The sequence below is a fragment of the Sinocyclocheilus grahami genome, unplaced genomic scaffold (assembly GCF_001515645.1).
Source record: "Sinocyclocheilus grahami isolate Dianchi unplaced genomic scaffold, SAMN03320097.WGS_v1.1 scaffold10.1, whole genome shotgun sequence".
NCBI classification, from domain to species: domain Eukaryota; kingdom Metazoa; phylum Chordata; class Actinopteri; order Cypriniformes; family Cyprinidae; genus Sinocyclocheilus; species Sinocyclocheilus grahami.
In genome coordinates, this window is record NW_015505189.1 from 2,465,181 (window position 1) to 2,481,136 (window position 15,956).

The 15,956-nt window shown below is 35.3% G+C and overlaps 1 protein-coding gene across 1 annotated transcript; it reads left to right on the forward strand.

Annotated features, from left to right (window-relative positions):
• Positions 1-3,224: 3,224 nt before the first annotated feature.
• LOC107594302 (phospholipid scramblase 1-like) lies at positions 3,225-5,791 on the forward strand (the record flags this gene model as incomplete). Its single annotated transcript, XM_016284313.1, has 7 exons — positions 3,225-3,354; positions 3,640-3,704; positions 3,792-3,834; positions 4,013-4,212; positions 5,288-5,449; positions 5,580-5,741; positions 5,777-5,791. Coding segments are annotated over 7 exons (777 nt in total), but the record flags the coding sequence as incomplete, so codon positions are not given.
• Between the last annotated feature and the right edge of the window lie 10,165 nt (positions 5,792-15,956).

Sequence of the window (15,956 nt, forward strand, 5' to 3'; positions counted from 1 at the left end):
GAGAGTGGAAGCTAAAGCGTGCTCTGCAGGACATGGAGGCGCCAGCGCGATCACTTGCATTTGTTTTTAATAACAGCGGAAACTTAAAAATACGCCGTCATTTTTGCTCATAAAGGTAAGAGTATATATCATTCAGAACTGCAAAGAGTCTACTTGTATTTGTGCGCACTCACAATATCAACAAATCCTTGTGGTTTTGTAAAATAAGGAAAACAAACAGGATGCGCTTTCTGTCGTCTTGGTCTTGAGCAGGAATGCTTCACCAACATGATAAATATATCTATAGAATGCTTTAAATTACTATTTTAAAACGAAATCATTCAAATCGAAAATTTCATTATGTAATCCGTAAAGATGCATTTCTCTCTAAAGGCACGTCCAATGAGGATGGATAGTCAACTTTGACTCAGAAAACATTAGTTTATTAACAAATAATTCAAATATCCCCTCACTATCTTTGACTTTTTTTGTTTGTTTTTTATTTTATTATAATTTTTGTTTGTTTGTTTCTTTGTTTTTTTGGGCTGATGTGCCAAAATTGTGTTTGCATTCAGTAGCCTATACGGCAGCATTTTTGTGCCATGTTTAAAAAATAACTAAATAAATAAAATTAATGTCATAATATTTTAAGAATAAAGTTAAAATTAAGATAATAAAATCATGTTATATAATGTGAACATTCCACCCATAGGCCTACTCTAAATACCTCATGCTGTAATAAACTACAGCATGAGATGTAAAGGCTCACAAGCCTATATATTTCAGCTTCCAGTTCATTTAAAAAAATGACTGATGGTTTAGTGAGGGATTGAGCTGCTCACAAGCAAGTTCGAAGCTGTTTCGTGAATCCTTTTGGCTCACTCTTTGGCTGAGACTTAAAAAAAAAAACTTTGTAGACCCATACAATGAGGCTGGCTGTTAAGACTAGTTTTTTTCATATTTGCAACCACTTAAAATGTATATTTCCATTTTTCCTAATTATGCAGTTAAAGGTTGAGGATAGCAATTTGAAGGGGTAATTTGAAACTAATCTTGGTATGAATGGGGATATGATATGATTTAGTTGTTGAGTTTTTAAGGACATAAAAAAAAGTCTGTGGCATCCGTCATTCTTTTGACTTTTTTTTTTTACTCTGATCGATCGATTCATGAGACATTCGTTTGTATTAAGTTGTTCTGATTTTTTTTCTACATGCATTCACATATTCATGTTTATTTCGTGCTGCAAATATTAAAGAAGAAAATATAATTGATTCATATGCATTATCTCACTACAAATTAAAGAGTGTAAAAAGACGTTTGTTGTTTGTATTTTATCATAAAATTGACAGAAGGCTGAGACTTTGTAGTAACAAAGAGCAAAGCTGCGATTATTGGGTGGCTTGCGTGCTACAAATAATGAATGGACTTGAAAACTTTAAACAACATTTCCAAGCATTAGCCTATCCTACTCTAAATAAAACAGCTTGTGAATAGTCACGATTCACGTAACTTTATTTACTTCCGAAAAATCAAACGTACAAATGTTTTGCATATGGGCCCGGCGCTGACTTGCTACGCCACTGAATAAGACTGATATACCTGCGTTGTAACACAAATAAATGTAAGGTTTTTGGATTTTCCCCTTACTTTAAATGCATGCTTATGGTTCATTAGTATTAATCGAATAAAACAACAACAACAAAAACATTAAACTTTGAACTTTTATTAACAAAATAAATAAGCATATGTTTTACTCGCGATTAACACAAATAAATAGCCTATGGATTTCCCCTCAGGCTACCTTAAAATGTTCGAATTTTGTGATTTATTATCTTATTAATTAAAACACATCAGCCATAAAATAGTACAATGGCAAATTCGCATATATTAAACATCTACCTTGCATTGACAAAATGAATAAGATGGATATAGCCGTTGTAACCCAAATAAATAAGGTATTTCCCCTTATTTAAAACGAGTGCTTAGTTTGTGGTTCATTATTATTTTTTTAATGAAAACCCAGCAACAAAGACACTCACTTATAGGCTATTAAACGAATAAATGAAAGTTTTATTAACAAAAGTTGCGCTTTGGATACGCCATCATATAGTGTCAGTCTTCTCGCATCACTCTTGTCACGCGACCCCCCAGTTTTATTTCTCAGCCCCCCCAGCTCAAAATACGTTCCCGCGGCTATGCATAGACATCATTAACATAACCCTTATTACCAAATAAAATAATCTCTGTCTTATCTTCATTCAATTTAAGAAAAGTATTTGCCATCCAGCACTTAGCCTCTGTCAGACATTCATGCAGAGACTGCAAAGCATATTTATGGTCCTGTTTCAATGGTAAATCAATTTGTGTATCATCCACATACAAGTGATACTGAATCCCAAATTTTTCAAAATTAAAACTCAATGGCAACATATACAGAGTAAATAAAATTGGTCCCAGAATAGAGCCCGGAGGAACCCCACAGACAAGAGGAGCAGCAGAAGAAGAGTAATCACCTGAACTGACTGAAAATGGTCCTATACTTCAAATAAGAGAACCATTTTAGGGCTAATCCCTCAAAACCAGCATGATTCTTGAGACGAGCAATAAGTATATCATGCTGCAGTAAGTTTTAACAAAAGTAGAACAACACAACTTTATTGATTATTGTCTTAAACTAGGCCATCCAGTCCAAAACTACCCTCCAAATGCCATATCTCAGACTGCAGGCCCTGGACAGGTTCCTCCAGGTGCAGGGGTCCAGCCACAGAATCAACCACTTCCAGTTCAGACAGTCATGAATCAATCTCCAAATCCAATGCCTCAGCCAGGACAGCACCTTTCCACTTATCCTGTGGGAGGTTATGTAGTACATGGGCACGTTCCTCCGCTTGCAGGGCTCCAGCCGGGCAATTATCCACCTCCAGTTCAGATAGTCATGAATCCGTCTAGTCCAGGTAATCCAGCACCTCACCAGGTTCAGTCATATGCAGGGAAAAATAATAAATGTGTATGTGAATGACATATTTAGATATTAAAATGTTTAACTAAAACAAAGTATTTTCTTTCCATATACAATAAAAGTTAACCATTTTCAAATGTACTTTGTTGTCAGTTCATCCAGTGACATAGGAAGGAGTACATCAATACAAACGAGGACACAAATCAATAAAAACAAAAATGTTGATTATTGTCTTAAACTAGGTCATCCCGTCCAAAACAACCTTCCAAATCTCATGCCTCAGTCAGAAGTTCCTGCACCGGCTCCTCCAGCCATTGAACTTCAGTCAGTGAGTCAACCGCCTCCAGTTCAGCCAGTCATGAATCAGTCTGATCCAAGTAATCCTGCACATGACCAGGTTCAGCCATATGCAGGTAAACCTAGAATAAACGTATATCTGAGTGTTATTTAATATTAAGATATAAGAAATGTTACTTATTTTGAAGTTGGAAGGAAGTTAAACTTTTAACAACATCAAATTAAATTAATTCTAAACAAGTTAAACAGCTCAACTGAAGTAAAATCTGTACTTACCAAAATAGACTAAGTTAATATTTTGCACTTTGTTGAATAGTGTGTATGTACTTAATGAACATTAATGCTGTAAAGGCAATGCAAGTCTAATGATGGTGTATCTCCATCCTCCTAAACATCTCTAGCACCTGCAGTTCCACCACTAGTTCAACTTTATGGAGTACCACCTGGTCTCGAATACCTCGCTCAGGTGGGACTTAACTCTCTCTTTCTATCAATATATCTTTCTGGAAGTGTAATGTCTGGTTACTACCTGGTATTTTTTTGTGCATTTCAGATTGACCAAATACTTGTTCACCAAAAAATATCATGTATAGAGAGTGAGTCTTCTTATATTAGTCCTTTTTGTTCATTTTTATTAAGTGTGTTAGAACACTGCCAATGTTTGAAAACATTTATGTTAACACTTTGATGATTTCTAAAAGATTGCATACTTTCACCCTGTTTAAACAGAAGAGATATTTTAATCTGACAAACTATGATCATACTTGTCTACAGTGCTTACTGGCTTTGAGACTAACAACCAGTATGAGATCAAGAACAGCATCGGGCAAGAGATCTACCATGCCAAAGAAAAGAGTAACTGCTTTATTCGTAATATCTTTGGTTCAGCACGTGGTTTTAAAATGCGAATTAAAGACAACATGGGCCAAGAGGTCATTCAGATGGACAGACCAATGCGCTGCTGCCTGCAAGAGGTAGAACAGACTTTATCAGTTTTATCAAGGTTAATGTGGCAGCTAAATAAAACATTTTTATGCACATTTTGAAAGGAGCTCCAACATACTGGGCCTCAGACAAAAAACCAACAAGTAATTTTTTGACCTAGAATGAAATGTCATTGAAATCAGTTAAATTATTTATTTGACAATTTATGTATTTGCTTATTAAAGATTTGAATGGTTTAGCTTTTATCAAGTCACAACTATGTGCTGTAATGAAGGGCTGTTTATAAACTACAGCATGAGATGTAAAGGCTCACAAGCCTATATATTTCAGCTTCCAGTTCATTTAAAAAAAATGAATGATGGTTTAGTGAGGGATTGAGCTGCTCACAAGCAAGTTCGAAGCTGTTTCGTGAATTCTTTTGGCTCACTCTTTGGCTGAGTCTTTAAAAAAAAAAACTTTGTAGACCCATATAATGTTGCTGGCTGTTAAGACTAGATTTTTATTTTTTTTTCATATTTGCAACCACTTAAAATGTATATTTCCATTTTTCCTAATTATGCAGTTAAAGGTTGAGGATAGCAATTTGAAGGGTTAATTTGAAACTAATCTTGGTATGAATGAGGATATGATATGATTTAGTTGTTGAGTTTTTAAGGACATACTTGCAAGCAGCTGTGCAGGGATTTGGGCTAATTCTTTTTATGGGACACTGGTACAAGGGTAAACTGATTTAGCATGAGATGGACAGCGCTCTATTTTTAGCTGTGTTTACACGCTTCTTAGGCATGTGTCTATCACTATTTGAGTTATTCGATTCACTATTTAATATTCCATACTTTAGAATCAAGATTTTTTTGTTGTCACTCCTACACAGCCACATACCCTGTTCTTTTTGTGTAAGTAATTTAAATGTACACTTAAATCACTTAGAGTGGAGACGGATTTGGCACTGCTATTAAGACATTTGGAAACTGCTATACATTTCTATTCAGTGCTCTTGAATCACCTGCACACCTAAAGTGTCTTATAACTTTGTCTGATTGCACATATTTTCACATACTTTCTTTTCTTATTTATTCATTGATGTGAATTTTCCACCCTCAGATTGAAGTACAGGCTCCACCTGGAGTAACCATAGGCTATGTGAAACAGGAGTGGTCCTGCTTTTTTCCAAAATTCTCCATCCTGGACCCCAACAATGAGGTACTACTGAAGATCCGGGGACCCTTCCTTCCACTCAAATGCTGTGGTGACATAAATTTTGAGGTAACATTTATTTCAGACAAAATGAGAGCAATAATGAAATAATTTTTTACACTTAAACCTGTGTTAAGGTGTTTTGCATTTGATGTTAGGATTACACGTCTTTTGCACCACTAAGAAGGTCTGTCTTTAGGTAAAAGGCATGCTTGATGAACAGTCTATTGGTCGAATCACAAAACAACGGAGTGGTTTCATTAAGAAATGCATCAGTGATGCCACCAACTTTTGTATACAGTTCCCTATTGACATGGATGCTAATATGAAGGCTGTACTTTTAGGTGCTTGCCTCCTTATTGTGAGTATTAAGCAAATGACTTTGGTGATTCACAGGACATTGCGGTCTAACTGTAAATATTGGAAGTTCATTCGGAGCTGATATTTTTAACTGTTTTGGAAATGAATTAGACTTGGCACAGTATAGTATGAAATTACATCAATTAATAAAATATCAACAGTATGCAGTTGTGTTAAAATATGTAGTATTATAGTATTGATTCTTGTTTGGACTGATCTCTCTTCATTCTTTTTCCTTTCCTTCTCATAGGACATCATGTACTTTGAAAAAGGTGGAAATTTATTTCTAAAATTATTAAAGGGATTTTAAAATGCCTTCCTTTTTTTAAAAAAATTTAAGTGGGTATAAATTTTATAATATCCCACCATTTTCCACCCTGTCCCTGGCTCTCTAACTGAAAGGCTCAGTTTTTGTGGTGCTTGGCCTTTTTTGATTGGCTAAGAATTTTTGTCATAGGAAATAATGTAGTTTTTTGATAATACAAGAATATGTACCTAGGTGCTTTATTGCATTAGTAGAAGGAGATACGGGATTATAAGAGGAAAGATGCAACACAATATGTTATATATATTTGACAAATATAATATAAAGGAAGCATATGTAACATATGAACATATGGATAACTTTAAATTTTTTTTTGCAAGCAAGCATTGCTCTAAATGTGTGAGTCACACTCTGTCTTTTCATTTAAATTGACACATTTATAGCTGAAAGTTGGATATCTTCCTTTCAATACAGGATTGTGACTCATTACCCCTCCAAGAAGATATTAATGTTTTACATTATGATTTTTTTTTTACATTAGCTTATAGAATGTTGTGTGCAAAAAAAATCCCTTCTCTGTCATCATTCCATTTTAAGTCTCAGAGGAGCCAGTATGGAGTCTGTAAGGGTTAATAAGTACCTGAGCAAAATCCAAACTTTCGATCTGCAGATGATTTGATGGATCTGCTTTCCATTTGAGGGAGTTTTCTTTTCAGAGATCTGCTTTTCTCTCTCCTCCCTAATAGCAGAAAGAGTCAAATGCATGTGGTCTGAGTGAGAGTGTGGTATGAGACAGTACACATACTGTCGTCATAGAAAAAAATGCTAAATGGGCAGGCAACCTTTGTCGAGATGGAGAAACCTACAAGCATAAATGGACTCATTGGCCCTCATCTGTCCCCTCCCCTTCCTATCATTATGGATTGGAACAACATGGAATGGAATATTCTTCAGTTCTGCATTCCTCTTTAGTGAATTCCAGCACTTGTGGGAACACACATGCACTATTATGAAAATATTCAACAATGTTTTTCCATAACCTTGTAGTTTCATTTGTACAGCACAAATTAACCAGATTTACTGTCATTCGGTTGTATCTCTTCAAAATGTTAATTTTTGTTGTCACTCTTTTTCATAATTAGTATAATCATATTTTGATCTCCAGACAAATCAAATATGCAGCCAATCAAATACCCATATGTTTTTTGTTTTTTTTTGACATTTTAAAATTGGATTGTATTTTCTGGAACAATTAAAATGGCATAAATAGATTGATAACATTCTTTTGATTACTTATTGCATGTGCATTTTCATGTGTCACATTCATATGATTTCTTCTACCCAACAAAAAAATTAAATGTATTCAAATGTGGTCTTCTTTTATAACACGTGTACAATTTTTTAAAACAATACCAGACCAGTTCATTAACTGTTACAAATTGGACTTTCACAACAAAATCACCAAGGAACTAATGTCTTTTACCACAACTTGCTATGAACTATCAAGAAGAACATTAGTTTTGAAGCAGTCAGCTGAGGTATCTCTTTTTAAATAACACTATAGTTAGTCTTTAAAAACAGATAAAATGTTGGTCCCATTTTATATTAGGTGTCTTTAAATACTATGTACTTAATATTATTTATCTATTGAGGTGGGATATGGTTAAGGTTAGGGGCAGGTCTGGTGGTATGGTTAGGTTTAAGGGGTAGAGTTAGGGTCAACAGTGTAAATATTGATGTAACTACAGAAATTAACTGTAAATGTACAGTATTTTAAAATATAAGTACAATACATGCATTGTATCAAATGATTCATTTAAATGTAAGTAGTAAATAAGGACACATTACAAAGTGGGTCCAAAATGTTTTAGACTATTATGCCCACAAAATTAAAGGTTAAATGCACATTAAACTATGAAGTCAGGACCCAGTAGAATCATATTAGATAGGCAAGGGTTACATAACATAACTAGTCAACAAGACTTCTTGTCCAACCGGCAGGGCCGTTTTAACCATTGGGTTAGGCGGGGCTGGAGCCACAGGGCCCGAGCAAGGAGGGGCCCGTGATTGACTGTGGAGTAGATTGACTGGAGCGCCGATCGCCAAAGCCACCACGCCCCCCATTTATTAGCGCTGTTATTTAGTTGAGCTTTTCCGTAAATTCCATGCATTACCATTTGAGATAGAAACGTAAAGTCTGAGTTTGGTTTACCAATCAAATGCATTTATTCTATATTTGACTTTTGAACGATATGTGCACGTATCTATCAGGTGGTCGCTGATCAGTATGTCTGCATTCACCTCTCTTCACTTCGTTCTCGTGTAATCTGGAAATGGTCGCGCAAAGAACAACATTCAAGAAGTAAAAATGTCAGCAATTCTAAAAGAGAGAGGGGCTCAAAAAACGAAAAACTTCAAATACAAACAACATAAAAAACATGACAGCTATCAGGTTATTTTACTAAAGCTGATGATGGAGTGGAAGTTACTGGAACAGCAAGTGAACAGGGCACGTGGAGCAGATAAAAACAGTGTCATCGCCCACACAGATTTTAGGTTAGTTTGATTATTAACTGGATTTATATTGATTTTGTGTTTGAACAAACTATATTAATTTAAGGGTCGGGAGATAATCCGGTAGGAATATATCAATGGTTGATTGAAGCGCGTCATGATGTAGTCTAAGTTTATAATTTCAAGGCGTTTAGTTGTGTGTTACACCTAATGTTGTTAAATTAATGTTTATTGCATTATTTCAGTTTCATGTGTGTGACCATGATGGTGTTTGGTGTTTGTATGAATAACACTGTGCAGCTTCTATATATGTTATTATTTAAAAGCTGCTTGTGATGGGCTTTGGTTCATCATGTGACTTTCTCATCACCTGAGACTTTCTACCTGCATTTGGTGGTTATCAGATTATTACGAAGGTACAAAACAGATTTTAGTACTTCAATAGGTTGGTATATTAACATTATATCAGTTAATGAAATTACGGTATTTAACTAAATTTAAGTTAAAACTGTAAAACCTAAAACATTGCTACAGTATTTTTTACGGTAAAATTCCGGTAACCACAGCTGCCGTTTTTTTACTGTAAATTTTACGGATTTTTTTTTACGGTGTATTACTGACTAAACTTTCGCTCCTTGTGCTTAAACGGTCAAATACACATAGGTATGTGTTAAAATGCCCGTCTTTGCGAGTATCCTCGTAAACACAGTTATTTGTGTCTTAAATGAATGTTAACAGTTAAAGATAAAGCATGTGTTATATGAGATCCTTAGCCTATATGATGAGATCTTAAAAGGATATTCACCCAAAAATGAAGATACTGTCATATACTTACCCTCAAATTGTTCTAAACCTCTATTTAATTTCCTTTTCCTCCTCAACATAAAATAAGATATTTTGAAGAATGATCGTAACCAGTTTCTGGTCCCAACTGACTCCAATAGTGTTTCTTTTTTTCATATATAAGTAGTGAGGGCCCAGCAACTGTTTGGTTACCAATAATGTTCCAAATATATTCTTTTGTGTTCAACAGCATGAAGGAATCTCATACAGGTATTAAAATTGGTAACAAAAATTATGAAATTTCAGTGCATCAAGAATTTTGATATGGTATAAAAATCATATTTAAAGCTTTATATATATATATATATATATATATATATATATATTGGGTATTATTGGGTATATATATACTGGTATTATTGGGTATAATATATATATAGGGTATAACGGGGCTAAAGGCGCCCCGGGGTAAAAGATGGCACAAAAATGTGGCGTAGTACTTTCCATAACATCGGTTTTTCAAGATGCACGTGTATATTTGTCTGATCTTTGACGCGATAGCGCGCAGCAGTGCAAAGTTGATTCTGTGCTTACTTGATCTAATATTTTATGTTTTTAAAAATGTTGTAGATTTAAAGGGATAGTTCACCCAAAAATGAAAATTCTGTCATCATTTACTCACCCTCATGTCGTTCCAAACCTGTATGAGTTGCTTTCTTATGTTGAACACAAAAGAAGATATTTTGAAGATTGCTGGTAATCAAACAGTTGGTGGTTGCCATTGACTTCCATAGTAGGAAAAAAAAGTCAATGGCAACCACCAACTGTTTTTCATTTTTGGGTGAACTATCCCTTTAAGTAGCAAATGATAATCGCTCAAATTAATCCATATATTTTGAGACAAAGGTCTTCTTTATGATTTTCAGTTTTGTTTAAGATAATTAAAGCAACAGTTTTTAAATAACGGAAGAATATGTAAAAGTATGGTATTTGTGGTAAAAAGCGCCCCTGCTGTTGGGGCTAAAGGCGCACAGTAATTAACATGATAATGAATAGATGGCTGACTTTTCCATTTGTTGACATGACATGGTTAGATTCAGATGGTAAATGTCCATATTAGAGATAATCACCATGTTTAGAATGAAACCATCAAAAACATGATATTAATCATATCATATAATAAAATATCATTTGTTGTTACTACTGTAAATATATATTCAATTATTATTGGATTTCCTTCAATACTTTCAGAATCTTTACTTATTAAAACGATTTTGTTTCTGTATTTTAAAATATATTTTTTATATTAATACATTTTAATGACAGCATATTTATTGGAAACAAAATTAATACTTTTATTTTTCAAAATAACCAGAAAATAGTACAAACTTTGCTAAAGTGATTGTTTTGAACAAGTATTAACTTAGACATTATTTAAAAAAAAAACATTATTTTAGCTGAAGTATTTGTATACATACTGTGTGCCTTTTACCCCATGCTGGTGAGCCTTTTACCCCGTGTGTGGGGTAAAAGGCCCCTCTTGCCACCTCATACATTTATATGATTTTTAAACCAAATAAACAACTTGAATGATTTATTTTCACACAAAATCTGTTGCTCCATTAATGTTCAATACTACGTATGTATTTTTTCTACAATTTATGCATTTTAGGAGCAGGTGCACATTTTCTCTTAAGGTGGGCCTTTAGCCCCGTTGTACCCTATATATATATATATCACTATTGTGATGGGGGGCCCCGCAGTAAGTCATAGCCCCGGGGCCCAGTGTAGTCTTAATGCGGCCCTGCCAACCGGTTTATTTTATGAAATGAGTAACAAGAACGCAACACTTTTGTAGCATTTACTTTTGCTTTCTTTATTAGGCTATGCACCATTCTTTTGTTTTTGCTTCACCTTTTATTGCCATCTGCTTCCACATGATATATTGACAGTAATGCTAAATACAGATATCTGATCCTTACTGATGTGTATCTTAGACATATCTTTGAAGATGTTAAATGGTGTACAGTGGTGCTTGAAAGTCTGTGAACCCTTCAGAATTTTCTATATTTCTGCATAAATATGACCCAAAAGATCATCAGATTTTCACACTTTCCTGAAAGTTGACAGAGAATCCAATTAAACAAATTAGACAAAATATATACTCTGTCATTTATTTATTCTGGAAAATGATCCAATATTACATATCTGTGAATGGCAAAAGTATGTGAATTCGATTAGCAGTTAATTTGAAGGCGAAATTAGAGGTGTTTTTAATCGATGGTATGACTATCAGGTGTCAGTGCGTGCCCGGTTTTATTTAAAGAACAGGGATCTATCAAAGTCTGATCGTGTTTGTAGAAGTGAATTATGGCACGAACAAAGGAGATCTCTGAGGACTTCAGAAAAAAGGTTGTTGTTGCTTTATTTTAGCTGAAGTATTTGTATACATACTGTGTGCCTTTTACCCCATGCTGGTGAGCCTTTTACCCCGTGTGTGGGGTAAAAGGCCCCTCTTGCCACCTCATACATTTATATGATTTTTAAACCAAATAAACAACTTGAATGATTTATTTTCACACAAAATCTGTTGCTCCATTAATGTTCAATACTACGTATGTATTTTTTCTACAATTTATGCATTTTAGGAGCAGGTGCACATTTTCTCTTAAGGTGGGCCTTTAGCCCCGTTGTACCCTATATATATATATATCACTATTGTGATGGGGGGCCCCGCAGTAAGTCATAGCCCCGGGGCCCAGTGTAGTCTTAATGCGGCCCTGCCAACCGGTTTATTTTATGAAATGAGTAACAAGAACGCAACACTTTTGTAGCATTTACTTTTGCTTTCTTTATTAGGCTATGCACCATTCTTTTGTTTTTGCTTCACCTTTTATTGCCATCTGCTTCCACATGATATATTGACAGTAATGCTAAATACAGATATCTGATCCTTACTGATGTGTATCTTAGACATATCTTTGAAGATGTTAAATGGTGTACAGTGGTGCTTGAAAGTCTGTGAACCCTTCAGAATTTTCTATATTTCTGCATAAATATGACCCAAAAGATCATCAGATTTTCACACTTTCCTGAAAGTTGACAGAGAATCCAATTAAACAAATTAGACAAAATATATACTCTGTCATTTATTTATTCTGGAAAATGATCCAATATTACATATCTGTGAATGGCAAAAGTATGTGAATTCGATTAGCAGTTAATTTGAAGGCGAAATTAGAGGTGTTTTTAATCGATGGTATGACTATCAGGTGTCAGTGCGTGCCCGGTTTTATTTAAAGAACAGGGATCTATCAAAGTCTGATCGTGTTTGTAGAAGTGAATTATGGCACGAACAAAGGAGATCTCTGAGGACTTCAGAAAAAAGGTTGTTGTTGCTCATCAGACTGGAAAAGGTTACATCTCTAAAGTTTCTCTAGAATTTGGCCTCCACAAATCCACAGTCAGACAGATTAAAATGGAGGAAATGTAAGACCATTGTTATCCTCCCCAGGAGTGATTGACCAACAAAGATGACTCCAAAAGCAAGACGTGTAATAGTCTGCAAGGTTGCAAAGGACCCTAGGGTAACCTCTAAGTAACTAAGGCCCTTTCTCACATTGGCTAATGTTAATGTTCATGATTCCACCATGAGGACAACACTGAACAACCATGGTGTCCATGGCAGAGTTGCAAGGAGAAAGCCACTGCTCTCCAAAAAGAACATTGATGCCCATCTACAGTTTGATAAAAATCATGGATAAGCCAGAAGGCTATTGGATAAATGTTTTGTGAATGGATGAGACCAAAATAGAACATTTTGGTTTAAATGAGAAGTGATATATTTGGAGAAAGGAAAACACTGCATTCCAGCATAAGAACCTTATCCCATCTGTAAAACATGGTGGTGGTAGTATCATGGTTTGAGCCTGTTTTGCTGCATCTGGGCCAGGACCGCTGCCATAACTGATGGAACAATGAATTGTGAATTATACAAGCAAAAGGAAAATGTCAGGACATCTGTCCGAGAACTGAATCTCAAGAGAAAATGTGTCATGCAGCAAGACAACCACCCCAAGCACACAAGTCGTTCTACCAAAGAATGGATAATGAAGAACAAAGTTAATGTTTTGGAATGGTCAAGTCAAAGTCTGGACATTAATCCAAAGGAAATGTTGTAGAAGGACCTGAAGCAAGCAGTTCATAGGAGGAAACCCACCAACATCATAGAGTTGAAGTGGTTCTGTACTAAGGAATGGGCTAAAATTCCTACAAGCGTTGTGCAGGACTGATCAGCAGTTACAAGAATCATTTAGCTGCATTTATTGCTGCAAAAGGGGGTCAGACCAGATACTGAAAGCAAAGATTCACATACTTTTGCCAGTGACAGATATGTAACACTGGATCATTGTTCTCAATAAATAAATGACATAGTATATATTTGTTTGATTGGATTCTCTTTGTCAACTTTCAGGACTTGAAAGTTCTTGAAAGAGAAGGACTTGAAAGAAAATCTGATTATCTTTTGTGTCACATTTATGCAGAAATATAGAGAATTCTGAAGGGTTCGCAAACTTCTTTCAAGCACCACTGTAACTGTTCATATCATCATATCAAAGAATCATATCAACTTGTGGAAAATGGCCATCCTATGACCCCTTTAAGCCTTAGACAGGTTTCCTGTCATTGAGGTCTGGCTCAAAGAATTTGACATTTATTTCTATGACAATGGCATGTTTGGAATGAAATGCTGCACTCTCAGAAAAAAGTAGCCTATAAAGGTTGTCACTGGGGCGGTACCTTTTCAAAAGGTACCTTTAGGGGTTAATAAGGTACTTTTGAAAGGTATACAGTGACAGCTTTTGAACCTTTTTCCTGAAAGTGTGGCATAGGCTACAGCACCTAGAGAAATCCAGCGTTCGCTCGACATCTTGTTGCTCAAATGCCTCAGGTTGAGTTTTGAAGACAGCAATGTTTCCTTAAGTTGTGGTCCCACTATACAGCAGAAATATTGATAGTAGAATTAAGTAGCTCCTATACATTGTAACTCTTTGAAAGCCTTCTCTCAAACATTTGTGTTACTGTGACACATTGTGGTTGTTTTGGGTACAGAAACATACAGCAACCTCTTTTAGGTTATTTTCAAGTCCCATTAGAGTTGTTGTAACTTCACAGGACATTAATTTGTTAATCAATATTCTACTATTTGAAATCTTATTTTAATATCAAGTTGTGTTACAAGCATAGGTTTAACTTAAAAACTGCATGACAGCTTGATCTTCAAAACGTCGGAAGACGTTTTCATCTCAATGCATATGTAAGCATTTTATACGTGTCTCACTTTGTCCTTGCCATGAATACAGGTGCATCTCAATAAATTAGAATGTCATGGAAAAGTTCATTTATTTCAGTAATTCAACTCAAATTGTGAAACTCGTGTATTAAATAAATTCAATGCACACAGACTGAAGTAAAGTCTTTGGTTATTTTAATTGTGATGATTTTGGCTCACATTTAACAAAAACCCACCAATTCACTATCTCTACAAATTAGAATACTTCATAAGACCAATAAAACAAAAATTTTTAGTGAATTGTTGGCCTTCTGGAAAGTATATTAATTTACTGTACATGTACTCAATACTTGGTAGGGGCTCCTTTTGCTTTAATTACTGCCTCAATTCGGCGTGGCATGGAGGTGATCAGTTTGTGGCACTGCTGAGGTGGTATGGAAGCCCAGGTTTCTTTGACAGTGGCCTTCAGCTCATCTACATTTTTTGGTCTCTTGTTTCTCATTTTCCTCTTGACAATACCCCATAGATTCTCTATAGGGTTCAGGTCTGGTGAGTTTGCTGGCCAGTCAAGCACACCAACACCATGGTAATTTAACCAACTTTTGGTGCTTTTGACAGTGTGGGCAGGTGCCAAATCCTGCTGGAAAATGAAATCAGCATCTACAAAAAGCTGGTCAGCAGAAGGAAGCATGAAGTGCTCCAAAATGTCTTGGTAAACAGGTGCAGTGACGTTGGTTTTCAAAAAACACAATGGACCAACACCAGCAGATGACATTGCACCCCAAATCATCACAGACTGTGGAAACTTAACACTGGACTTCAAGCAACTTGGGCTATGAGCTTCTCCACCCTTCCTCCAGACTCTAGGACCTTGGTTTCCAAATGAAATACAAAACTTGCTCTCATCTGAAAAGAGGACTTTGGACCACTGGGCAACAGTCCAGTTCTTCTTCTCCTTAGCCCAGGTAAGACGCCTCTGTAAGATGCCGTTTTGAGTTGATTAGCTGATTGGCATGTCACCATATTCTAATTTGTTGAGATAGTGAATTAGTGGGTTTTTGTGAAATGTGAGCCAAAATCATCACAATTAAAAGAACCAAAGACTTAAACGACTTCAGTCTGTGTGCATTGAATTTATTTAATACACGAGTTTCACAATTTGAGTTGAATTACTGAAATAAATGAACTTTTCCACGACATTCTAATTTATTGAGATGCACCTGTATACCTATTTGTACCTTAACTTTGATACCTGGAGTCAATATGGAAAATTTTTATTACAACACTAGTGAAAACTGAGATGTATCTTTATGGAAAATACTCAGCATGCTATTTTCCATAACCTGTTATGTTTTAAATTC